Genomic DNA, 26904 nt, shown 5'->3' with positions numbered 1-26904 from the left:
TATAGAAATCCATTTTGATGGTATTTGTGGACTATGGAAAAACATCTGATAGTGTGCACCGGCCAATTTTGTGGAGAATCCTGCGTTATTATGGAGTTCCTCCGCAATATATGAATTTGATTAAGTCTGTTCATGAGCATAGTAAGTGCTAAGTTAATGCTAGTGGAGTCTTATCAAATGAATTTCCGGTGCATAGCAGAGTACTCCAAGGGAATGTGTTGTCACCTATGTTGTTTATCCTCATGGATTTTGTAATGTGTAGAACAGGCGGAGATGACGAAGAAGGATTGGACTGGATTGGTGATATGAAATTAGCTGACCTAAAATAGGCTTTGCAATGCTTGCTTACCAGAATGCCTGAAATATTACATGAGGTTTGCCTCAAGATAAAGAGAAGAAAGATAGAGATGATGAGAATGGAATATGCAATAGAAGATGAAATATCCTTGGAAGGAGAAATGATTATTGAGGTAGAATCATTTTAATATTTAGGAATTATGAGATCCAATACAGGGTCTTTAGAATTAGACTTTAATGAAAGGTTGGAAAATGTAAATCAGACATTGGCTAGGTTAAGGATAATTCTTAAATCAAATGACCTGAAATTGCATAATTGAATCAGGCTATAGTATATAACAGTATAGTGAGGTCTTGGTTACTCTATGGATATGAGTAATGGTATGACAATGAAACAATTTCTAACAGATTTAGTAGATATGAGAACAAAGTCCTCAGAAAAATATAGGCATTTAAATGGCAGAAAAGGATTAGAAATTCAAGTTTTAGAGATTACTTGAGTGCCATATGTGGATGAGATAATAGTGAAAGATAGACGGAGATGGTTTTGATATGTTCGGTGCACTCTCCAAGAGAGATTAGTTCAGCAAATGTTTAACTGGAGTCCACAAGGCACTAGAAGAGTTGGAAGACCCAGGCATACCTGGCTGAAGACTATGAAGCATGAAGTAGGAATGATGAATGGAGAAGTGTTGAATTAAAAGCTCAAGAAAGAAATGACTGGCGAAATTTAACTAAGGCCCTTTGCGTCAATAGGCGTAGGATATGTAGATGATATATGTATGTATATATATATATATATACATATATGTATATATATATATATATATATATATATATATATATGCAGTATATAAATGTGTGTATATATATATATATATATATATATATATATATATATAAATATATATATATATATATGATCACGATTAGGATCTAGTCATAAAATTACATGGTCATAGACGAGTAAAATAATCCATGAAAATGACTATACCCAAAGGAATATTGTTGAATCCTTTTTAATCTCCTGTACCAAAAGTCAAAATTTGAATCTACGCCCTGGTTTGTTTTCCGTTATTTCAGTGTTATCCTTTTATCTAAAATATGACTTTTCTGGAATTATTAAAAACTGATAGCTGTGGGATCCCCTTCTCCTATATAAATATGATGTCTTTGCATATGTATTCTCATTGCTGAGTCTGTTGATGTCCCTAATGGACAAAAGTACTAACTCCAATCAAGTCTTTTCATTTTTCCTTCTGTGGCTCTAATACTCTTTACACTCATCACGTGTCAACCTTCGTGATTTCTACACATGCATATATATATATATATATATATATATATATATATATATATATATATATATATATATATATATATATATAAGGCAATGTATGTGTGTTTTCTATAGAAAGAGAGATTAGGGTATCTACATGAAAGCTAAATGTATTTCTATGTAAAATTTCCCAAGGAAGTTAATGCAAGTGGTTCCAAATCTCTAAGTAGAGAGCTGTGGGTGCAGAACACCACCCACCCGCTTTCGTGATACCGGTCAGGCTAGCCCCCTAGAGTTTATCAACTTTAAAAGAAAAATGTACAAAAAAAACTTGCAGAATATTTAACGATTGATTCTCATGTAATCTTTTCTCTATGAGTCTAACTTCACTATTTTTATTTTGATCAAGATCCACCTTGTCGGGGTCTACAGGTCCCATAATTACAGACTCTTTAAAACTGCATTCGATAATAATGAACCAATTGCAATGAATTTTGACTTGGAGATTGTATAAACATAGGAGATTATTTTGGGCTATATTAATTTAGAAATATATATACATGCATATATATATGTATATATGTATATATACATATATATATATATATGTATATATGTGCATATATGTATATATATACATATATATGTATATATATGCATATTGTATATATATATATATATATATATATATATATATATATATATATATATATATATATATACAGTATGTATATATATACATATATATATATATATATATATATATATATATATATATTTATATATATATATATATATATATATATATATATATTTATATTTATATATATATGTGTGTTTAGATGTACATATATATATATATATATATATATATATGTATATATATGTATGTATGTATATATATACATATACATATTTATATATATATATGTATGTATATATATACATACATACATACATACATATATTATATGTGTATATAGATATATATATATATATGTATGTATGTATATATATACATATATATATGTATATATATACATATATATATATGTATATATATATATATATACACATACATACATACATATATATATATATATATATATATATATATATATATATATATATAAATATATATACCTATATATATGTATATATATATATATATATATATATATATATATATATATATATATTGATATATAAGGCATTATCTGTTTGTGTGTGTGTGTGTTCCATATATAAAAAGATGTACAAGGATCTTACTGAATATTTAATAATCTAATCTTAAGTAATTTTCATCGAGAAAGCTAATGCTGCTATTTCAATTTTCATCATTATCCACATTTGGGGTCTACGGGCCCAATAATTACCTGCTCCCTAGAACTGTTTTCAATAATAATGATACTATTGCAATAGAACTGGACATAAAGATGTACTTACAGAATATTTAAAGGTCGAATTTTATGTAACTTTTATCTAGAAAGCTGTCGCTGCTATTTCATTTGGATCAAGATCCACCTTGATGGGTCTACGGGAGCCTTAATTACAGATCCCCTAAAACTTCATTCAATAATAATAAAACAATTATAATGAATTTCGACATAGAAATTGTATGAACATAGGAGATTTTTTGGGACTATATTAATTCGGAATTTTTTCCCAAAAAGTGGTTGCTTTGTGGTTGCCCCCCTCCACACACACACAGATTACACTGATTTTCTTTTCCATGTGATAAAATACACAAAAACTTAAATAACATTTAATGGTTGAGTCTTATGTAATTTTTATACTTTTTCAGTTTTCTACATAATAATGCCCTCCAAAAAATGGTTTATATATATGTATATATATATATATATATATATATATATATATATATATATATATATATATATATATATATATGTATATATATATATAAACATCAATTACAAACGATTGTACGTAAAATCTAAAAGTTTGTTATGTAAAAATTTCCAAGAAAGACAATGGAGGTGGTCTAAAATCTCTTAAGCGCAGTTTTAGATAACTATAGGGGCCTGGCATAACCCTCACCTTCTTAAAAATTCAGATCGAAGGAACAATAATGCCAGTAGAATGGCAGCTATGCATAGAGAAGATGAAAGCCAAAGAAATTCTTTCCATGAAAATAATCAGCAAAGAATTGCAGCGCTAAGAACTTGAGAAAAAGAAATAAAAGAATAACTCGACTTCAGACAGAGAATGATTGCTCAGTAAAAATAATAAACACAGGAAAAAGAAAAGAATAATTGCCATATTCATAGTCAGGCGTGCAGAAGTTAGAGCAGGCCCATTGAATGCAAAACAATGGCGTCATGGTACCTTCAACTATGACCCAAGACATGGGTATGAAACAGAAGAGATAGTAAAAATGGACTTAATGACAGAAAACTGTAATTGCTGTGCTGCTCTGAAATGGAAATATGAACCTCCTGGATTGTGTTAGGGTGGAAGGGAAGTTAGACTGTCATCTCCACCTTAATATAGGAAATGTATCATCTTTACAGTTGCATTTTCCACAAATGAAATTTTGGACGGTAAGAGTATCTAGGAGTTAAAAACCATATGGTTCAGAATGAGTCATCACAAAGATAACTTACTAGAATCGACTAGTTGCATATATTGATGATTAAACTGGTCAGAGGGACAGTTTTAAAAGTTTATATTGAGGCATGCATAAATCTACAAGACACTGATAAAATGTTATGTCCGTCTTTTTGAGGAATATTATTGTAGATGCTCATAAACAGCTATGTGAAACTTTATCTACCAAGTTTGAAAGTGAAAGAGCGTGATGTTGAAACAATAGCTACTATTTTTAACTTCACTGGCAAGTTATCAGTAACGATTTTTTAAATGCAGTATAGTAATGCTGTGCTTCTGTATATGCCAACAATTATTTGAGAGAAGGGACGTTTAAATTTGATATATGTTGAACCCTCTGCTCAGTAACGACAGCAATGAAATAATTAATTTGAATTTAAGAATTATAATTTACCATGTTTTGCTAATGATTTTTCTGATGATTCAACCTTCCATATATTTTGCCACCCAGTGTTTTGTCGTTAACATTCACTCATGACTAGTTCTTTAATAATTTTATACCTCTGATCATAAAAGTTTAAGTGCCTGTATCTTGCCTCTTTTCTGTTATAGTAGGAGTAACTTTATAATTTTGTGTGTATTGGTTGAACAGGGCTCATACACTCCCTCATACTCATATTTTCACTTTCAAATGTTTAGCAATACAAGAAGTGTTTTTCTAATTAGAAAGATTTTAATTTTTCATCATAAAATTGTGTTCGTTTGCTAATCAGTGGAACCCGTGAATTTACTAGAAAATTTTTACAGTTTTATAAAACTTCATGGTTTCTAGATCAGTGAAGAATTTAGGAACTTGGTATTTTTTCCTTGATCTGTAAAGTTCTACGGGCTGACCAAGGGAAAGGCCCGTGCCAACAAGAAGAGTTGGCTTTGATACACTACGATCTGTAAAGTTTTATTGAAATGCAGTAATTGAATTATCAGTCCACAAATATTTTTGATTAGGTTAACTTTTATCTTGCATATTCTTGTCTTTGTTCCTATTCCTAACTGTGGCTCCTTTAAAGATTATAAAAATTTTCAAACCTCCTTTATAATCAACCATTGTAACCACAATGTCTGAGATTTTATTCTCAGTGCTATCGAAACCTGTGAAGCATATGAGTTTGTGCGTGTGCCAGATCATAATATTTTGTGAATATGAAAGAAATTTATTTAAAGTTTTCTTAATATGAGTATTGGAACGTGAATCTTACAATAAGACTACATTGCTATATCTTTCTAGTGTATCCATATAAGCAGTAACTTTGACCTAAGATACTGCAGCAACTGATGATAGTCACGCATGATCTTTACTTTTGATTTGAATTAAAAAGTTATTAAAAATCTTTATGTTAAATGGGTAGGGGTATTATTACCAGATGTAATTTGAATATTTGCTGGAATCATAGATTTAATAAGAATATTATCTGAAATGGCAGAATTAGAATAAAATTTAGTGAATTGCTAAAAATAAAACTTTGTTACAATTTTCTTTTTTTTTCACCTCCATATATGTTCACTAGTAATTAAATTCTAATATAACAGAACTACCATAAATGAGTTTGCGCTGCTTAAAATCTCATTAAAGATTGTGAAGAATAAAATGTGAATACCAGATGGCATTCATGTCTTATCAACATTGATTTCAGGTTGGAGAGTATGAGCGAGAACGCGATAATCTGCAAACAGAATTAGCACTTTTAGAACGGAGGTTGACAGAACTTGAAGATCACCATGCAGCAAAAGAGCAGGAACTCGCCACCAGGTAATACTTTTAGATATAATGGTATAAAAACAATAAGGAATTATTTAGTTCTGTATATACTAAACAGCATTGTAAAGTGGGACTTCGAAATTGTCAAGTTTTATGGCATTTCACAGACACCAATCATCATATAGATTTTACAATCGGATCCAAGTATTTTAGAATATAATATAGTTAATCTATTTCTTTCTAGAATTTTCTATGTATCAATTAATTTGTGATAAGTTAGCTTCTAGAAAATATAGGGGCACAATTAATTATTTATCATTGCTTATGAAGATTAAATTTTGTTCTTTGGGTTTATCTTAATAGGTTATTTCTCCATAACATGATCATCATTCGTAGAAATATAAAGGATAGTATGATAATTTTCACAGCAATAGAGATTTATAGAGGGTTATAGTATACAAGTATTTCTCATTATTTTTTTCTCTACGCAGAAATAGTTCAGTACTGTTTTTTTTTTAAATACTCTTTATTGTATATTGAAACTACTGTGTGTTCATCTTTGTTACATTATTTCCTGGAGGAGGATTTATTGGGAAATTATTTATGCTTAAAGGATTACTATACTTCAGTTTTAAAGGTCCACTGTTTTGTATAATACGAGTTATTCAGCTAAAAAATGTAAGCAAGAATCCAAAGGTGATATTTGGACTATTACCTTGGTTTAGAACCTTAACGTTTTACTGAGAATATTGACTTGAAATTTTATATGAAAAGAACAGGGAATGATTACCAATCCAGCCATTGCAAAAACCATGGAAGAATTCCTAACCATAGAAAGCAAAGGAAGAAAGAGTGAAAAAAATTGTAAGATTTTTTTTTTTTATTTCTTTACTTACCTGATGTTCACATTACTGATTCACCAGAAAAGCGTTTTATCGACGTTTACTTCCAAAATTTTAGAAATATTTTAACCATTTTCTTTCTTTTGAAAAGATACAGGTCCCCAGTAAATTGATAAGCCAACCTAGTTGTTAATGGCAAGTAGCACACTAAGTTTTCCCATTCTTCAATTTAGAAGTTGGAAATACATTCTATTCATTGGCATCATAAGTCAATGGGGAGGCAGGTGGCATTGTATATAAACTGTCAGGTAAGTATAGAAATAAAATTTTATTATAATTTTGTTTATTTCTATGAACCTCCCTTCAGGTTCATATTGCTGAATCCCACACTCTGATGGAGGTGGAACATCAATGAAGGAAAGGGATATTGTAGGTAAAAAAATTAAATATATAACCTACTAAGAATTCTAGACTCAGTAGCTCTAGAATTTAATGGTATCATTTAAAAAAAGAACGGTTTGCTAACAGAGCTCCAGACTTCTTTTCTATCAATACTCTAAATATTGATAAATAAATCATAACTAAATTTTTTAAAAAGTTAGGTTACAGTAACAGCCACTATAGGACCGAAGCCACTAATCTTCACAATAGAGCCTGGATTCCTCATGATAATGACCAACTAATATCAAACTGGTACATTATGGCACTGTCCCTAAAATTGGATCCTAAGAATAATTTATGCATCAATGAGCAGATATAGGGATACTCCTTCAAGGTTTATAAAAGATTTGGATCCAATCTTGGTGAGTTCCTGAGCCTTAACTTTCAATAAGAAATGATGCTACTCCTTAGACACAGTTTGAATTGACATTCTAAGCTCACATAGCCAGTCTTCCTTATTCCTGTTTTCCTGATGCTAAACTATCTAGTTTAGCTTTCCAGTCCTGTGAAATGAAAACATTCTCGATGGGCCTTGATGTTTATGAAGGTGTAGACTCAAATGGTATTTTTAATTTGTTTTTGTATAAACACTGCCAATTTCTTATCGCGTAACTTGTCCGTTATTTTCCTTAAGTTAGCTAGAAAAAGTTCTCTTTGCACTTTTTGAAGAATTTGTAACCTTACTCCTAATAGGTAAACATGGTTGTGGTAGCTCTATTCCCGTTGATTACCGCTTTATTTCCATAACTTCCATATTATCTAGTTCTTATCATCTTATGACAACACGTTTAAATAACTATGCTGAAGGTAATTAACTGTTCCCTAGTTTGCAATATAGATTTTGCATAGGCCTTGGAGCATGTAATGCCCTTCTTTCAGAACTGTACAGAAATCCCTTAAGTGTGGTCAAAGAGTTCATATGATTGGCCTTCACTTTAATGCTGGCTTTGACTCTGTTACTCATGATACCCTTTCAAACTCAAACAGTTGGGAGTAGGTGAGTCTTTTCTTCGCATCATACTATATACACATGATGTGTTGTTTGGCCTAGCAAACAAGCTTATTGCTTACACAGGTATTGCTAATTTCTTTGCATTGTAAATAGGTCGAGGACAGTAGCTCCTCAACATCCAGATCTCTGCAGTGATAATACCTCTTTAACTATATTCAAATTTGCATCAACTCCATCTCCTGAAAGTAGACCTGAGGTAGCTGAATCCCCTATTAGAGATCTATCTACGTTTAGTGCATGGTGCAAATTAAGGAGAATGAAGTACAACCATAACAAAACTCAAGTACTTTTGAAAATAACATTCAATCCGTTTCTTCTTGTATTGCACAAAAAAATGGCTTATTAAGAAAGTTGATTTTTGGTGATTGATCTTTCTTGATTTTTTTTAATTCTTCCATATTTTCTTGTTTTGAGTATTTTAATTCAATTTGGCCTTAAACTACTGATTTTCATCTTAATGTATTGGAGAAAAACTTGTCAAATAAATTTCTTATTCCTAATGGGGATGTTAATGTCTGGTACATTCAAATCTTTCTAGACTGTGCCATCCAGTACCTTGTACTAGATAGGCCTATGCAGTTAGTTCTAAAAGTGTTGCCATCTCCATCATAAGGTTCAATATTACACCGTATTCCAGAAGTTTTATTCCAGCTGTGACCAGATTGTGGAAGGATATTCCTAATTGGGCAGTTGAATCGACAGAACTTAAGAAGTTCAAACTTGCAGTAAATGTTTTTATTTTGAACAGGCTGACTTGAATGTTTCTTCATAATTTATAAATCAGTGATCTTAATATATTTTATATTCTTTATTGATTATGTTTCTTAAAGTTTAGTTAATTCCCTTTTTACTTTGCTCACTGTTGGTACCCTTGGGTTTATAGCATCCTGCTTTTTCAACTAGGGCTGTAGCTTAGTTAATAATAATAGTAATAATGATTACTACTACTACTACTACTACTACTAGTACTAAATTCAATAATAATAATAATAATGATAATAATAATAATAATAATGATAATGATACTACTACTACTACTACTAAATTTAATAATAATAATAATGATAATAATAATAATAATAATAATAACAATAATAATAATACTACTACTACTACTACTACTACTACTACTACTAGTATTAGTATTAGTATTAGAATTAGTAATAGTAATACTAATAGTAATAGTGATTGTAATATTATTATTATTATTATTATTATTATTATTACTACAACCCTAGTTGGAAAAGCAAGGTGCTATAAGCCCAAGGACTCCAATAGGGAAAATAGCCCAGTGAGGAAAAGAAATAAGGAAATAAATAAATGATGATAACAAATTAACAATAAATTATTCTAAAAACAGTAACAACGTCAAAACAGGTATGTCATATGTAAACTATTAACAACGTCAAAACAGATATGTCATACATAAACTATAAAAAGACTCATGTCAGCCTGGTCAATACATAACCCTTAAGCTTAATGTCAGTAGCCATCCTTCACATTATGAGAAAAATACAAAAATCTTTGGTGCTGTGCACTTCACAATACTAGCAGTGTGGTGTTTAGCTGTTAAGTGCATCCACTCATAGGAAGCTAAATCAAAGGGTGAGGGGAGAGCACTGATGCTCACGTAGTGCCGTGATGTATCTTACTCCTTACAAAGGTTATTTAAAAGCCAGTGCGGAAATACTAAACTAACAAGCAAGTAAGCTAACTTGAAATACAATAAACACTTATCACAATCTGGGAGGGGCACTTCTTGATGAAGCCATTCCTGATGGAGAAACTTAATAATGGGAAACCATGAACCATTAGGTTGTGTCATTACTTTACTCGGTGCATGTATCATTTAAAAGAAAAAATGGGAATTTTGTTGTTTTTTTATTTTTATGGCAAACGTCCATGAAATGAGCTTCTGAAGAAACGACAGAACATCTGGGTAGGTTTATAAAAATAAATAGAATTTTGATAATAAAATTTGTAATTTCTATAACCACCTGATGATCATATTGCTTTCATCTCAAAGTTCAGTTATATCTATGTTTACCCCTAAAACTAAAAAAAATATCTTTTCCTTTAGGCCTCTAGGAAAGTAATGAGATAACATACCAGCTAATGGAAATGACAATGGCTTGGTCAATCCACATTTATCTTGTCTCAAAGTCTAAACTATTTCCTGTCTTCTTGACCACACTAGTCAGTGAGGAGGAGGGTTAGCATATGTATGAACATCTGGTGAGTGTAGAAATAAAAAAAATATCAAAATTCTGTTTATTTCTGTGCATCCTTATAATGTTTATATTGTTGACTTCCACACTATAATGGAGGTGGGTCACCAATGAAGGAGGAGATAGGTCAAAATAATAAAATTAATTAATATCGTAGATTCACGTGTAGTGTAATTCTTGGAAAAAATTATCTGAAATTAAAGTTTTAAATGCTAAACTCTAGATTTTATCCCTAGATAGAAACTTATTGCTAAATACATATTTATATAAACCTCAACAAAAATATTCTAAGATCACATTACCATCAGTCTCTAGATATTTCTATGACTATTAGAGATCTTGATCTATTGGAAGAAAAGAAAACTGGAAATATTTTAGTTTTAGATGTGAATGTGAAAGTGTGTTTGGGGGCAGGGGGGTATTTACATTGCATGTGATGGCAAGTAATTTATTCTATCTTGTTTTTATCATTATCAGGATTCAAAGAGCTAATTTTTCTTCCTAGAAAGTTTAATAAACCATTGATACCTGTGTTTAAGAATCCCATAAGCAGCATTTTATTATTTTGCTTTTCATTGTTTACATAAAGCCAATTTAATTAGATAGCCAATTGAACAGTAATCAATAATACCTACTTTGGTGAAGCTGTAACTAGTGTCTTGATTAATTCTTTCGAAATTAAATATACGATATGTAAGAAGAAAATATTGCCCAGTTTCTCAAATATCTTTAATAAGTGCAAGTAAGACTTTCAAAAGGAATGACTATATACCTCTGCATAAGTAAAAACTTAGCTATTTATTTTAAACAACTAGGCATTTGTATTTCTTCATCTAATTAAAATATTCTTCTGTGAGTAAAACTAATTACCTTGTAAGAATATATATAGGAGATACTTTTACAGATTTTTTCCTTTTTATCTTTTTACTGTGTTTATGAATTTGTTAATGGAAGTTACTTACAGAATTTTAGATTAACCTTTTGTCTAATTACCTTTCCAGCCTTGAAGAATCCAGAGCAAATGAACGAAAGCTCAACGATGAAAAGAAGAACCTTGAGAACTATTTGAATAATGCAAATCAACAAATTAGTGACCTGAAGGTATAGTGGATACTTGTTTATTCAGATATTTGTTTTCACATATTATGAGCACTGCTGCTGTATAGATTTATTGGAAAATTATTAGATTAGGCTGTTTTATAATTTGCTCCAAATTACCAATTTATTTTGATGTCTTAATAATGAGTCATAAAGTTGTTATCTATGAATCACAAGCTTCTTTATGTTAAAATAGCAAAAAACAATCGTCTCCCACACCCTGTATGCCCCCCCCCCCCCCCCCCCCGAGTACCAATCAAGGCAGCATCGTAGTCATACTGCAGGGTTGAAACTTAACCTGATGGTCACCGTGAACCCCGTTGTAAGGTGGGGCTCATGAGGCTGTTATTGGATAATAGTATATATGAGATTGTGGCAATGGAGGCACCATTGGTGATGTTGGAGGCTGATTTGATCTTAAAATGTCTTTGAATTAATTTATAATTCAAGGAGGGAGAGAAGTGGTGTTGCTGTTTGAAACAGTCGATGTGTGAAACTCCTGAATGTCTGAATATCTTTTTATGTGCTACAATAAATCTCAAGACACTACATTCTACTTAGTTGTTAACATATGTACTGTAGGTAAGAAAACAATATACCAAACATCCAGTTCATTTTAGGATGACAAAATTGACAACTGAAACACATGAAAAGACTCCTGGTTAGATAATAAAGGTAATGCACAATAGTGTGAACATAACATAATAAATCCTTAAATTCCTTTACTTTCATATACCTATATAGGTTAGGTATATGCTAGTATAGATATCTAAGGAGTGGTTCACAGTCTTAGAATTCACCAATTATTTCTATGCACCCCTTTTGGCCTTATGTCTTATCTTTTGAAGTGAGCTAATTGATGACCTCCACCCTGAGACTAAAAAATTCTCTTTTCTCTTTCCTTGTGTATAGTTCTAACCTTCTAGTTTAGTATTGAAATCGTGTAACATAATACTACCAGTGGATAATTATACTTATTGCCTTTCAGCTCTCTTCTTCGTAGCCACACGGTTGTGTTTTTATCTTATATCCCTCTCCACATTGTGATATTGTGGTTAGAAATTCAATAGAAAATCGTTTTCATTACTCATAGTAATTGGAATTTCTTCTGGCTTAGCTATGGTTCTCATTAGTTATCTGAATAACCTGTGAAGAATGTAGTTCCCTCTCGGCTCATCTTTTGAAAGAATATTTTCTTTTAGTGGAATTTCACATAAAAGATTCCAGTTGTAAAAGAAAATTATTTCTAAATTCTAGGTAAAAGTCAAAGAAGACTATGTTAGGAGATGATGATGAAAGTAAGGTTCCTGTTGCCACATTGGTTATTACCAAGCTTTCAGGTTTTGATAGAAATGAACTTCATTTGCCTTTTTTATTTTGATAGCTTTTTGTAATCCCAAAATGCCAGCGGACCTTTGGGAAATAGAGGCCATATTAGCCTAACATCATAATTCGAATCCAAGGCTAACTCCTTTAGTTATGCCTAGCAGTTCTGGTGTGCTAATGGAAGTGGTTTCTTAGTTCAAGAGGAAGTTCAGAGAAGACTAGGCTAGTTGCTTATTGCAGAATTGATGATGATATGACATGCTGAATACTCTTACAGCAACTTTTGTTGGTGATGAGTCAAGTTCTTCAATTATTTTACTTTGTTAATTGCAGATGACCAGCAAGTCATCTGCTTTTAGGCAGTAAGTCTGCTTTACCATCCCAGTTGCGTACCCTAACATGACTTTCATAGTCAGGACTAATGGTCGTATTCTCATAGTGTTTCATTCAGTTAGGGTTCTGAATGTTCACTGAGACTTACAGAGTCGAGATGCTTTCATAGAACCTGAAATTCATTTATTACTTTTGATCCTTATACTGATAAACTTTTCCATTCCAAAATCCTAGTCACTGTTTTAGGTATTTAGATTATGTGGCAGAAGATCAAGTTTGGAGTGTGGATCCTTATATCCCTCCTTTCATTATTGATTTTATTATTATTGTTATTACTACGTGGTTGAAAAAGCAGGGTATTATAAGCCCCAGCTGGGAAAAATAACGCAGTGAGGAAAGGAAACAAGGAGGTAGATAAACCATATGAGAAGTAGTGAACACTCAATAAAATATCTTAAGACCAGCAGCAACAATAAATTGAATCTTTCACATGTAAACTATAAAACTCCAAAAAGAAAGAGGAAGAGAAACAAGATAAATAGCATGCCCCAGTGTGCTCTCACGCAAAAGAACTCTGCCCCAAGACTGCGGAGGACCATGGTACAGAGGCTATGGTACTACCCTAGACTAGAGAACAAAGGTTTGATTCTGGCCAACCTACTACCTAAGGAAGTGCTTTTAAGCAACTACGATTTTCATTTGTGGCGTTGGTGTTTCATATCATTAGATTATCTTGATTATTTGATGTAGTTCTGACTAAAGTAAGCACTCTTAAGCAATGTAATTTTTCCTGTTATGATGGCATTTCCTATCATAGGAGGATTTGAAACTGTTTATTGTTGTTGGGGATGACGTCAGTTAAAGATGATCGGATGCATTACATTCCAGATGATACAGTGTATTTCATTTGTTTGTAAGCTCAGCCACTAGCTCATCATGGGTTTACGTTAATTGGATAAATTTTAACACCTGTGCTTTTAGTGCCGTTACGAGCCTTACTGTAAGTGAGACTTAAAGATTATGTAGCGAGTTATTCATATCTAGAGAAGAAATATAGTTAAGCCAAATAATAAAAATTTATACCGCCATGATATTTCATCCAGGAAAGAGATATAGTTAAGCTAATCACTAAAAGTTTGATCCACAATAATTCTTCCATATTACACTGGAGGTGTCATTGTATAGGCTCTGCCTTTCGTTCCAAAACTGCTACTTTAAGCACAGCAGTTAATGAGCAAGTTGTATATGATTGGTCTATGTAATAAGTGTCGAATTGAATAATATTGCTATACTCGTTAATGAGTGGTTTCAGGTAAAGGATGCTGCCTTTTCCTTAAAGTAATTGGAGACGCCTGCTTTAAAGACTATACAGTATAAACCTTTCAAATCCGTGTTTTGGTTCCGCGTAAAAGTTGTTAAAGTGTTATTGCTAGTACTAAGAATAGCTGCTAATTCTAGTTTTGTTTAGTTTCTAAGTCCTCTATAACTCACATACATTTTGATTTGTATAAGACTAATTAGTTACTCTGATATTGTTTTAGATTCAATATAATTTCCTGCTTTGAGCCCATCATTACTACTATTAACAAAAACCTTTATATGCAGCGTTTGTAAGCTTGTTTAATTATTGCTGTTTCTGGTCAGTGATGTAGGAAGTATTCTTTACATTAAATCTAACGTTTTAGAAGGCTTTCTTATAACAGAGAAGGCTAGGCATGCTGCTCACAAAAGGAATGGTGACAGTACTGCTACTCCAGCCTTTGTTTGTACCATAGACTAATGAGTTTATTTTTGTTAGTCTTATTAGGAATTTAATGCTATTAACTCCATTTGCGGTAGCTCAGAAATCCAAATTAGTTTTTGTGTGAAGGTTATTACTTTCACACAAACCTACCCTCTAGCATAACTTCTCAAGTGGTAGCTAGTAGTTGTAATGTTAGTACGCGTTCTAATAGTAGGAGAGACTGGGGCTAGTTGGCACATTTTTTTCATTTTTATTTCTAAATATAAAACTATGAAGTATTTTGGAACTTGTTACATTAATCAGAAATATAAATATTTGCGTTACATAAACGATGATTCGTAACCAAATAAAAACACAACTGCGTTTTAAAAGATATTTCTCACATGTGCCAACATATCCCGTATGCGGGGTAAGTTGGTACACACTGAGGGGCAAGTTGTTACATTTTTTTTCTTGCTCAATGAGCACAATTTTAATGAAATTTTAATTTATTGCTAAGGTTGATTTTTGATTGGGTCTCTTGGATAAAAAAATAGAAACTCATTGAAATAGTAGTGGGTAAAGCATTACTTCAATTATTTTGTTAATCACAGATCTGAATATCACAGAATTATAAATATTGATTTTGTTAATCATTGAAAACAGCGTATGGCAAACAAAAAAATAAACTAGTATATAAACAAAAAAATAAACTAGTATATAAAGGCCACAAAGGAAAACTTATTCTAAAACAGTTTCAGTAAAAAAAAAAAAAGCAATATGAAAGTTATGGGAATAAGAAATCACAGTTGTCAATTATAAAAATAAAGTAAAACTCCTTAATCATTGAAAGTGGTCTATGAAAACTTATTCATATCACAAAATAAATATTGGCCTCAGAGTGATATACATGCATTATTGTAGTGCTTCCATTTTCTGGTGATGCTTACGTTTCAGACAAATCATAGGCAGAGGCCTGTCTGTTACATATGCACCCAGAAAATATTAGTCCTGAAATAACCCTTAACACATCAATTGGAGTTGAGGCTCATTTAGTTTTTTCTTTGGTATTTTCTAGCCATGTCTGAGAATCAAATAAGAAAAATATTGTAATATTGTCCAAAACTGACGTTCCAAGAATAAAGGATATGCACCTGTTCTTCCTGTGCCAACATGCCCCAATCAAGAAATTTATATTAGAGTGGTATCTAACAAATAACCTAACTGTTTGAAAGCTTAATCTTACTGTCAAATTATTCCCATATTTCAAGCGATATTTTACCAAGAAATTATTCAGTATGTCAAGTAATTTAGCAAAGGTTTCAACAAAGAGAAGTAGTTACAAAGATTTAATTGACTTCAGCAAAATCAAACTTTTGTCCATACACCCACGCTCGCGCACAGTATCCTGATGGCAATTTCTTGGTAACTGAACAAATATGTAATGATCACGTGGTAGGGATATCAAAACAATCTATTACCAATCATATAAAATATTGCAACTGTGTCAACTTACCCCTGTAGCCAACTAGCCTTGGTCTCCCCTACACAGCACCTACCAGGCTAGAGATACTTGCACAGAGCCTGAAATTCTTTTTTACTCTTGCCCTTCTGTTGCATAACCATTACACTTCTGCATTTATAGAAGCTCTTTTTAGATACCCAAAAAGGTTCACAAACTGTTTTATTTCATCTTCTTTGAATGGTTGTGTGTGTCTTTCGCTTACAAGGTTGGACACATATATACAGCATATATATATATATATATATATATATATATATATATATATATATATATATGTGTGTGTGTGTGTGTATGTATATATATGTATATACATATATGCATATATATACATATATATGTAAATATATATATATATATATATATATATATATATATATATATATATATATACATACTGTATATATATATATATATATATATATATATATATATGTATATATATGTAATTTATATACATATATGTATATATATACATATATATGTAAATATATACATATATATGTATATATATGTATATACATATATGTATATATGTACATATATATGTAAATATATATGTATATATATATATATATATATATATATATATATATATATATATATATGTATATATATGTATATATATACATATACACACACACACATATATATATATATATATATATATATATATATATATATATATATGCATATAGCTGATGCCAACACAAACAGTAAAAGTGTTTTAGCTGTGAGATCTTTCATCAAAAAGGTTTCCACTTCAAATTTTGTAAAACCTCATCTAAATTCCCCGAAATAGACCTGACTGCTGATGGTCTTACTATATTTAGAGCCTTAAAACATCCACTATAATAACTGAAACGGATAGATCTAATCCTAGATGCTAGAGTGCAGAATTAAGCATGGATCTCTCCTTTCATGGCTGAAAAGGAAAGTTTCTTTCCATAAAAGAATTATATGTACAAATTTGATATTGTTGTTCAAATTAGTTCTAGACATATATTTCTCGATTTGCACCAATAAAAATAAACATTCCATATCTTTTATATAGTTTATTAGTAGATTGTCTTTTGAAACCTATGAAAGACAACCTACAGGACCACAAAAAAATCCCATGGTTCTGAGAATATGGTGGACAGTCTGCATGTAGTTAAATGTAGCACGTATGTGTTTGGATGAATCACCTTCATATTAGGTTGTCTGAGGAGAATGGTTTTATATGTCAACTTTCTCATACACTCTGACAACATAGTTTAAAGATCGATGAACCATTTCTTTTGTGGCCAAAAATGAGTTATCAGTGTCATGCTGCTTTTCGTAGAAATTCTGAATTTGTTTATAGCCTGACGAATTCTGGTGAACGATGGAAAATATTAAAGGTTCAGATTTAATCAGTCTTGTAATAAGGTCTCTGCTTCTCATGCTAAGGAATCTGGAACTGGCGAAAAAAGACCTTTATCTTTTCGTTCAGTGATGTTGCAAATATGTCTTATGTTTGGTTGACCCTTCACTTTGATATTTCTAGACAGACTGATGAATGTAGAGACCATTCGTTTGGAAGGATTCTACTTTTATCTGCTTAAGATGTTTGATTTTCCAAAAGTGACCAGAAGAAGAAGACTTATTCCTCTTAAATATTTATTTTTCCTGCTTAACTCATATGCTATTATGTTCAGTTTTTCATGAATGAACTGAGGAAGAAGGGATTGTGACGTTGTCCCCCTTGGTTCTGGTTGTAGGTTGATGCTGTCATTTTGTCTTAAAACAACGCCTTGGTTTTTCCAATAACTAAAGGATCCTAAAATTAAGAGCATTGTATATCCATGCAATTGATATGAAGAGTTGATTCCTTCCATGTTAATTTCTCTGACAAATGTTAAAGATCTAGAGTTTCTCCTGTCGTTCCTTTGAAGTATCTGTGAACGGAGAGGTCTAAGATTTTCATTTCCAAAGAAACTCTCTTGGATAACCAACTGCAATTGTACCACCAATTCAGCAGTTGAAGTTGGTTAGTCATCACTGGAATAAAGATGGTGGTTAGATTGGTCATTCTGTTCCAATTTAGATTTAGATGAAATTTGAAAGGCTTCACCTTTAGGTAGCCCATTAGTTTTGTTTTTCAGGAAGTCACTCTTTAGAATTTTTTCAATTATAGAAGAAATAACTGAAACCTCTTTACCGACAAAAAAATACAAACGGGAACTTTCACTACTAGCATTCCTAGATATAGAATGTTCTGTATTTGAATCATAAGGAACCTCATCAAATTCACCAGGATCCCCAACGACACCATTAACTTGAGCAACCCCACTTGTTTAACGCAAATCTTTTCCTACAAATTGTTCAAAAATAGCCATTTATGCAGGTGTAAAAGAACTCTGAACTCAAGAAACCTTTGCCATATAGAAATGATTACTAATTCAAGTGTTTGTGTTTTGGTCACAGGAGGGGTTAAGGCACATGAATTGGTAAACCTTTACTCCATAGTTGAAAGGAAGATATTTCCTTAAATTAAGATGAATAGTAATGTGAAAATATTTGTTTGTGAGGTCTATGGAAAAAGATTTAATCTAATTTATTATTGGTACCAGAACTGTCAAGGGTGTTTCTATTGAAATCTTTGTGAAAAATGTAAACTTCTTAAAATTTTAAACATCTGGAACTGGGCTCTAACTCCCTGACACTTTGGTGACTAGAAATAACCTATTGTAAAACCCTTTATAAGTGTTTAAGACCTCATCTATCATATCTTTTTTTTCCAGAAATTTCACAATTTTCAGTTTGAAAATCTGTGCCTTGGCCGTATTTGATAGATAACACGGATATGAAATTTATTTCCTTGGATGAGGGAGGGTCATAGCCTAAAGGAATCTGGTAACTTTTGACTACTGTCAGCGGCCAGAGATGGAGACGAAGGTTCTCCCAAATGTAATAAAATTGGGAAGTCTTCCTCCTACTGGGATTTGTAGGAAAGGACAGTCAAGGCATTTTTCGATAAAGTCAACAAGTTCTGTTGGCAACTCTCCTTGAGCAACCAAATTGAGCAAAATCCTAATGTTCCACTACTGTTAAGAAAGGAATTCTTTGAAGGCAACATATGTAGGGCTGTAGAAGTTACTGGCTTAAAGTGCAAAACTGGGATATCCCTAGAAAGTAACCTCAAAGCTCTACATTGTGCTGTAGTACCCACTTAATTAATTACATTATCAATTATATTAAAAACAGGACCCAGCATAGCAGAATAATAAATGAATGTTTCTATTCTTCAGATACTGTCCCAGTCATACAAGCACATACCTGTTTCCCTCTCCTAATTACTAAAAAATACAAAGGCTACGTCAGTCTTGGAAGCCCCAACTTAAACTGTTTTATCTAAAGTTAGACAATACAAAAATATATTAAAATCTTGATGGCCTAGAAATCTCTCATATAATAGTAGAAATAAACCCTACTATAGAATCTGCAAAGGAGAATTTCAAGAGTGCTTCCTACATTATTACCCGGGCATTTAAAGATTTATTACTATTAGCTTTATTGATGGACTCAAGGGAGAAAATTAAAGCTACTTTGGAACAAGATTCGGTGTTGATTCGTCTTATTTAAGTCAGAAAGTCTCTTTAGTATAGAAGGCTTAAACACTAAATGAGAACTACTGTAGAATTACCAGCCTTTTCTTGCATTTGAGTTATCTATTGATTGTATCTAAAATTATTTTAGGTAATAGAGGTGTATAAGTCATCGCGGAGGAAGGATCAGAACTTCCTTTTCGCAACTTATATGGATAATTTTCAAAAATAAGTTTCCATAATGATTTGGGCTCTTCCTCTTTGTTTTCTTCCTCCTAATCATCCTGTTTTAAATGATGATCCAAGAAATTACTTACTGGTCTGTTTGTTTGCTTAAATTGTTTACTTTGTAAGGGATATGTTGTACATTTTTTTTCAAGGCACTCATTTTGGCCATTGAAGTACTAGCGCCTACATTTACAATGTTAATGATGAGCTAGTGGCCGAGCTTGAAAGCAAATGATTTGCTCTACCATCTGAAACCTAACGGAACTAATCAGTTTTTCCTGAAAATTGAACAGATTTTTTTAGAAAACGGACACATTTTGTTCTAAGGGAATCATACGATATGTCAAGCCATCAATATATGAAAGAACAGATTGCTTTAGAGTGCTCACTCTAATAAGTGGTGGGATATTAGTATGTAGGTCACTAACTTGGTCTTTTCTCTTTCCATCTAGTTGTCTAAAAAAGTGGCTAGGATAGGATTTACATGTAAAAGGGTATAAAGCAAATGAAGAATGCTAGGCTCAGTAAGAGGATCTTGAATCTGTAATTCACTGCGTGCTATCAGAACACTTACTGAATGGAGGGCTACAACCACTAAACACAACATTAGAAGTAAAATTAGGAATTGAAATACACCAGGGTAGTTTAGGATTATCGCTTTTAACCCAATATTCCAAGGCCGTCTTGGATTTTACAAAATGAGCAAAATAACTTCAATAGCTTTTGAAGCTCATTACTGTCAAAACTAGGCTCGTTAGGTGTTGAGTTGGATATCCATGCTGGTATGTTATTTTTGTCCTCATCCTTGCTATAAGCAACTAGCTTTGATTCCTCTGGGTTTCCTCCTGAATTAAAAGCAAATAACCACTTATGCTTTGAACTTTTAATTTGGTCAGCAACCACAGGAACATATTTTTCCGTAAGAGGAGCAGTGAGGCTTTTGTGCTCTTTGCAATACTGTCCTCAACACGAGACACAAAGAGAATGCAGATCATGATCACCCAGAAACAATTACCTTGAACAATCTACGCTGTAATCACTAACAAATCCAGCAGACTCTATGCTTTAATTACTAACAAATCCAGCAGACTCTATGCTGTAACTACTAATAAATCTAGCAGACTCTATGCTGTAACCACTAACAAATCCAGCAGACTCCACGCTGTAATTACTAAAATATCCAGTAGATGTCTCTAAAAGCACTAGAAACCCAAATGCCGAGACTGAAGACAGAGGCAGTATGGCTTGACCAAGCCCCTATTATAGGCGTTAACTACAAGATTGTCTTATTACTTTACTAGACCCTAAGTCTATTAGAAGGAAAGGAGACGGGATGATTTTTAGTTATAGTGGTAATTGTAGATATAACAGGGCTTCCAGAGAGAAGCAATATGAACATCAGGGGATGTCCATAGAAATAATATGAAAGTGATAGTTTGATAGTGGGGTTGTATTTGGGAATCCCATCTGGAGGCTCGAGTTATATAGTTTCAACTTCGAGACTGAAAAGCCAGAATATCTGCAGCATACCTAAGTCTAATCATATGGAAGGTATAGAAAACGGGAAATTTTTGCTTTATGGTAAACCAGGCTTCGACACAAGCACTAGGGACATTAGATGGGTATAGAAATATTAGATTTGGTTAAAAGTTTTCTTTTTATTTGATATGCTATGAAGCTATCAGAGTAGTCTTATATTTGTAGGACTAGAACAAGTGGAATAATATATGTTTCATCCATTTCTTGTTGGAGGTATCAATGTCTTTTTTTTGGCTGATTTAATATTATATATTAACTTCAAGTCAGAAAAGCAGCAGTCATATGCCATAGGATACCGTCATGTCTTGTATGGAATAATTTGCCTATGAAGTGTTTGGTTGTTATTTTAATATCTTTTTGTTTGGCAATTTTTTATCATTTTACCATATTCTGTCATCAGAAAAATCTTGCTTCTATTTTCATCTGATGTGGTTAAGTAATGTTGCAATTTTTTTTTTTTTAATTTCAAGGTTAAGCTTTCTCGGGAAGAAGGACATGTGGAAGCACTTGAACAGCAGCTGAATAATTTAGATACAAACCGGGATCAGTTGGAAAGGAAGTTACAGAATGTCTATGCTTCACTGCGTACTGTGACCCGTATGTACCAGGACACCTCACCATCTTCACCTGCGCTACGGAGCAGGAAGGGCAACAAGATTGGTTGGTATAGCAGGCTTATGCTGTAGTCAGTAGCAGGGATGTACCTCATGTGGGTTGGAGCTCAGTCAGTATGAATTTGTTTTATTCTCGTTATCCTGAATAAAATTGCTTGCTTGAAATAGTTATGTAGATGAGCTTTTGGCCTTTGATGATATATTTTTTCTGATAAGTAGTGTTTTAAGAATCAAATGATGGGGGTACATGCTCTTGGCTTTTGCCCATAAGATATATTTATATTTAGAAAAAATGTGCACCTTATAGATTTTAACTTAATTGTATTTTTGTACTTTCACTCACAGTAGTTAACTTTGTTACTATACAGTAGACTATTACAGTATTTATCTGACTATTTGGGATAGGATATCGCTTTTATTTACAAAGTACCAAAATTTTCATCAAAGCCAATGGAATGGTGAAATATATTTATGAAATATAATATTTGAATATCTCAGTCACATAGTATTTTATACAGAATATGTGAACTGGCTATGGTTTGAATGACATTAGTGAAATGAGGAGAAAATTGTGGATAACACTGCTCTTATTTAATTAATATTGGTTTAAATTCTTAAGGATAATTCTAATGGTTATTATCAATGAAGACAAATAAGATTCTTCTTTTCATGTATTTCATATTGCCTAGAAATATACTTAAAGCAATTAAGCTTTGCAAGAATAGTTGTCAGAGAAAATGAAAGCTGATAAAGGTTAGTAGTTCCCCTTAGAGCTTAATTAAAAGTTATTAGTGTTTTTCTAAACAATGTAAAATACACAACAAAAAGACATTATTCATCTTATTATTTAAGAACATGATTGCTCTTTACATTCTGTTTCTTCATTTTCTTATTATTACTATTATTATTATTATAATTATTATTATTATTATTATTATTATTATTATTATTATTATTATTATTATTATTATCTTTGCGGTGACCTGTATCTAAGAAGAACTGTGTTACAAGTCTAAAGGCTAAACGGATCCCATGCTTGGTCTAATGCAAACTAGATTAAATTATCAATGATGTCTATGACTGGTTGAGCATGGTTTATATTGTATAATATGATACAAGTAGCCTACATATTGGTTGTAGATATAATACTAATTTCCTAGATAATTTCTATTCCTATTTTGAGAATTGTTAATCATATTTTGGAAAAGTTTGGTAACTTAGTAAATATATGGTTGCTGCTTTCTCCAATAATACTAAAGAGCTAGCTCTCCCATAGAATAGTTGTGTACTTGAAAAAAAATCCAAGTTTGTTCTTTATTAGATAATTCATAAGAACATATCTTACAGTCAATTCATCTTTTTTATACTATTTTCTTTAGAGAAAGGCTTACTGTGGTTATAGAAAGTTTCTTCCGAGTGCTACATTGATATGATGTTTCATGATTTGTGAGCACATAGCAAGAAACAAGAGGGACAAAGTTGCATATTTTTTTTTTTAGCATGGGGTCTGCTGTGTACCAGGGATTCTAGAAAGTGTAAGGAAAGCAATATTTTGACATATTCTTAACCTCTCCCAACATGTAATATGGATTTTTGCAAAGTTCCCAGGTACAAGACCTTGAGTATGGACAGTGTCAGGCTTCAAGAGTAAAAACGTGGTTAGTCGTGAAAAGGAAAATGACAAAGTAAGATTACCTTATTAAAAAAAACCCGAGGATGATGAAGCTTACATTACAATACAGAGTAATACACAACATGTAATATGTATACACGGGTGATCCAAAAACCACAAATAAATACACAAGTTCTATAGTATCAGAACTTTCTAGTTAAAGTTATGATGATTATCTGCTACTTTGGATTGAACACTTGAGTTTATATAACAAATAAAGTTTAAACAAATTTGTAGAGAAACTAGGGTAGATAATGACATGGTCACAGGCTTATTGAGGTGTTAACAGATAATTAAAGCCCTTACAACGAGGGAAGGTAAAGCAAGGTACAAATAAAATAGGATTAAGAGATAAAGTTTAAGGGCAAAGTTAGGTGAACAGACCAAATTAGGCAGGCAATGCACATGATAAGCGCTCATCATGCATTAAACACGGCAGTCTGAACAACGTAAATAAACACCTTAGTTCCTATTAGTCAGAATTTTTTGGTTAGATTCTGAAATTATATGAATAGATCAAATAAACCTATATAATCGTAGTATGCATTATAAACATGCAACATACACCAGTAACCCGAACAAAGTACAGTCAGTCCTCGGTATTCATAGGGCCTGTCTTTGCTGTCTCGGTAATTTGAAGATCCGTATAATATTTAAATAAAGTTTTGAGAATTCCCAATTATGACTGCTGAGCGCAGCCCAATATTTTCACTTTTTTGTACTTGGCCTTAACTCCGTTTCCATACTTGCACAGCACAGTAATGAAAAACAACTTTATAGCTAACTGTAAACTATTCACAGAAAACTTTGCACAGAAATTCTAATAATGAAAATTATTGAAAGAGGTTCATACATACATTATCTTTAAGTAATAATTGATATGTAATATAAAATACTGATGAAAAATATAAGTTTTCATTACAGTTATATGAAAAGATTTTTTTCTCTCTCTCTCTCTCTCTCTCTCTCTCTCTCTCTCATATATATATACAGTATATATATATATATATATATATATAATATATATATACATATATATATGATATATAATATATATACATTATACATATATATATGTATAAATATGTAATATATATACTGTATATATATATATATGTATATATATATTAAATGTATGCATATATGTATATATATATATATATATATATTACATATATATTATATATACAGTACATATATATATGTATATATATTTATTTATATGTATATTATATATAATAGATTTATATATATATATATATATATACATACTGTACATACACATATACACATATACTGTATACACATGTATATATATATATATATATATATATTATATATATATATATATATATATCTATATCTATATATACATATCTATATATATGTATATGTATATATGTATATATATATATATATATATATATATATATGTTAGTTTGGAAATCAGTCAAATTGATGAGGAATAAAAATGAGCTCAGGGATACTTCATGTTTTTAGGTTATGCTGTGTCTGAAGAGATTTCTTGGAAAAAATAGAAATTTTTCAACTAAGAAATAAGAGAGATAGAGGGAAAACATTTCTTTATAAAAATGGGAGGTAGCTAGAAATAGAACAAGCCAGTTGTTCGTGAACAATGTTCTCGGATACGAGAAGGAGTATTACACAGTAAATTGGTCTATACAAAATCTGCATTAAATAGAATAAACACATAGAATATTGTTGATGACAAAGTCTTTTTACATTTTATTCATTTAAACTAAAATGCTTGTAATATATCTTACAGGAAGGAATTAGATATCATTAAAAGGAAATAATAGGATGAAAGTAATTAGGTAAAAGCTATGAAAGAAATGTAAGTTGAAGGGATGATAAATTAATATTTAATGTAAAGAGAGGGGTTTTTATTTAAGTGCAGTTGTTACATAAGGATTTTAAGAGAGAGAGAGAGAGAGAGAGAGAGAGAGAGAGAGAGAGAGAGAGAGGGGGGTTTTAGTAATTTTTTGTTACTTATTTTTTCACTTGTAGGATAAATCTGCATATGTTCAATGAGAAAGAACAACTAATACTATATAAGTAGTGCTGTAATATATACATAATAACGTAAACTAAGTCTTAAAACACAGCATTAGAGTCTGTAAGCTGACCAACTAGTTTAATTAGACATTATTGCATTTTAAAAAATCATGATTTTTTAAAAGATAATTTTGCTTTAGTAAGGCATTTTTGTATTTTAGTTTTAGATTTTTGGTGCATTTCAATCATCAGCAATTAGTGACTTTTTTACTCTACATTATCATGGAGTGTTGTTCTGATACGAAATAGTGTTTTGTTGTTACTTATATACAGGGTGGTGTCGCGATGACCTTTGTTTTATGAGTCGTGTTACCTTGTACTGAGTGTGTTAATAATACCTCTGAAAAGTAGTATGAACTATAATACTGTGATAGAAATCACGTGAAAACAATGTAGTGCCATACAGTGGGTTACCCAACATGTTAGTCAACCACTCCTAGGTCTATGTGTTTCGGGAGGGTTATGAGTCAATCTACCCTAGGTCATCAAGTTTTCGCGGATTTTCACTCTTCATGGGTGTCTCTGTAACCTAACCCCGTGAATAAGTATGTTAGAACTTTTTATTAGAACCTGGTTACAAATTTCCTTAAGCTTGCAAAGGATACTGGAAAGTAAATTTTAACACACTTAACTACCTAATTCAAGTCTGTCCTTCAAACATTCTATAGTCTGGCTGATATGTGCTGGTTAAATGTGATACAACGTGGTGACTCTTAGAATGCTCAATCAACCTGATTGACTTTATGACATATAATCTTTTGATACTCCAAAAGCCAAA

General features: G+C 31.5%; 1 protein-coding gene across 2 annotated transcripts in view; it reads left to right on the top strand.

Moving 5' to 3' along the window:
- The window catches only part of LOC137645715 (rootletin-like), a 746485-nt gene that overhangs the window by 597894 nt on the left and 121687 nt on the right, over nucleotides 1-26904 (top strand). For both annotated transcript variants that reach the window (XM_068378593.1, XM_068378592.1), the window contains exons 26-28: nucleotides 5839-5954; nucleotides 11428-11527; nucleotides 22235-22424. In XM_068378593.1, the coding sequence (XP_068234694.1) occupies nucleotides 5839-5954; nucleotides 11428-11527; nucleotides 22235-22424 (406 nt within the window). The remainder of the gene's footprint in view (nucleotides 1-5838; nucleotides 5955-11427; nucleotides 11528-22234; nucleotides 22425-26904) is intronic.

The sequence above is a fragment of the Palaemon carinicauda genome, chromosome 8 (genome assembly GCF_036898095.1).
Source record: "Palaemon carinicauda isolate YSFRI2023 chromosome 8, ASM3689809v2, whole genome shotgun sequence".
NCBI lineage: Eukaryota > Metazoa > Arthropoda > Malacostraca > Decapoda > Palaemonidae > Palaemon > Palaemon carinicauda.
The sequence above is the reverse complement of the archived record's forward strand: the minus strand, read 5'-3'. Positions and strand labels throughout refer to the sequence as shown.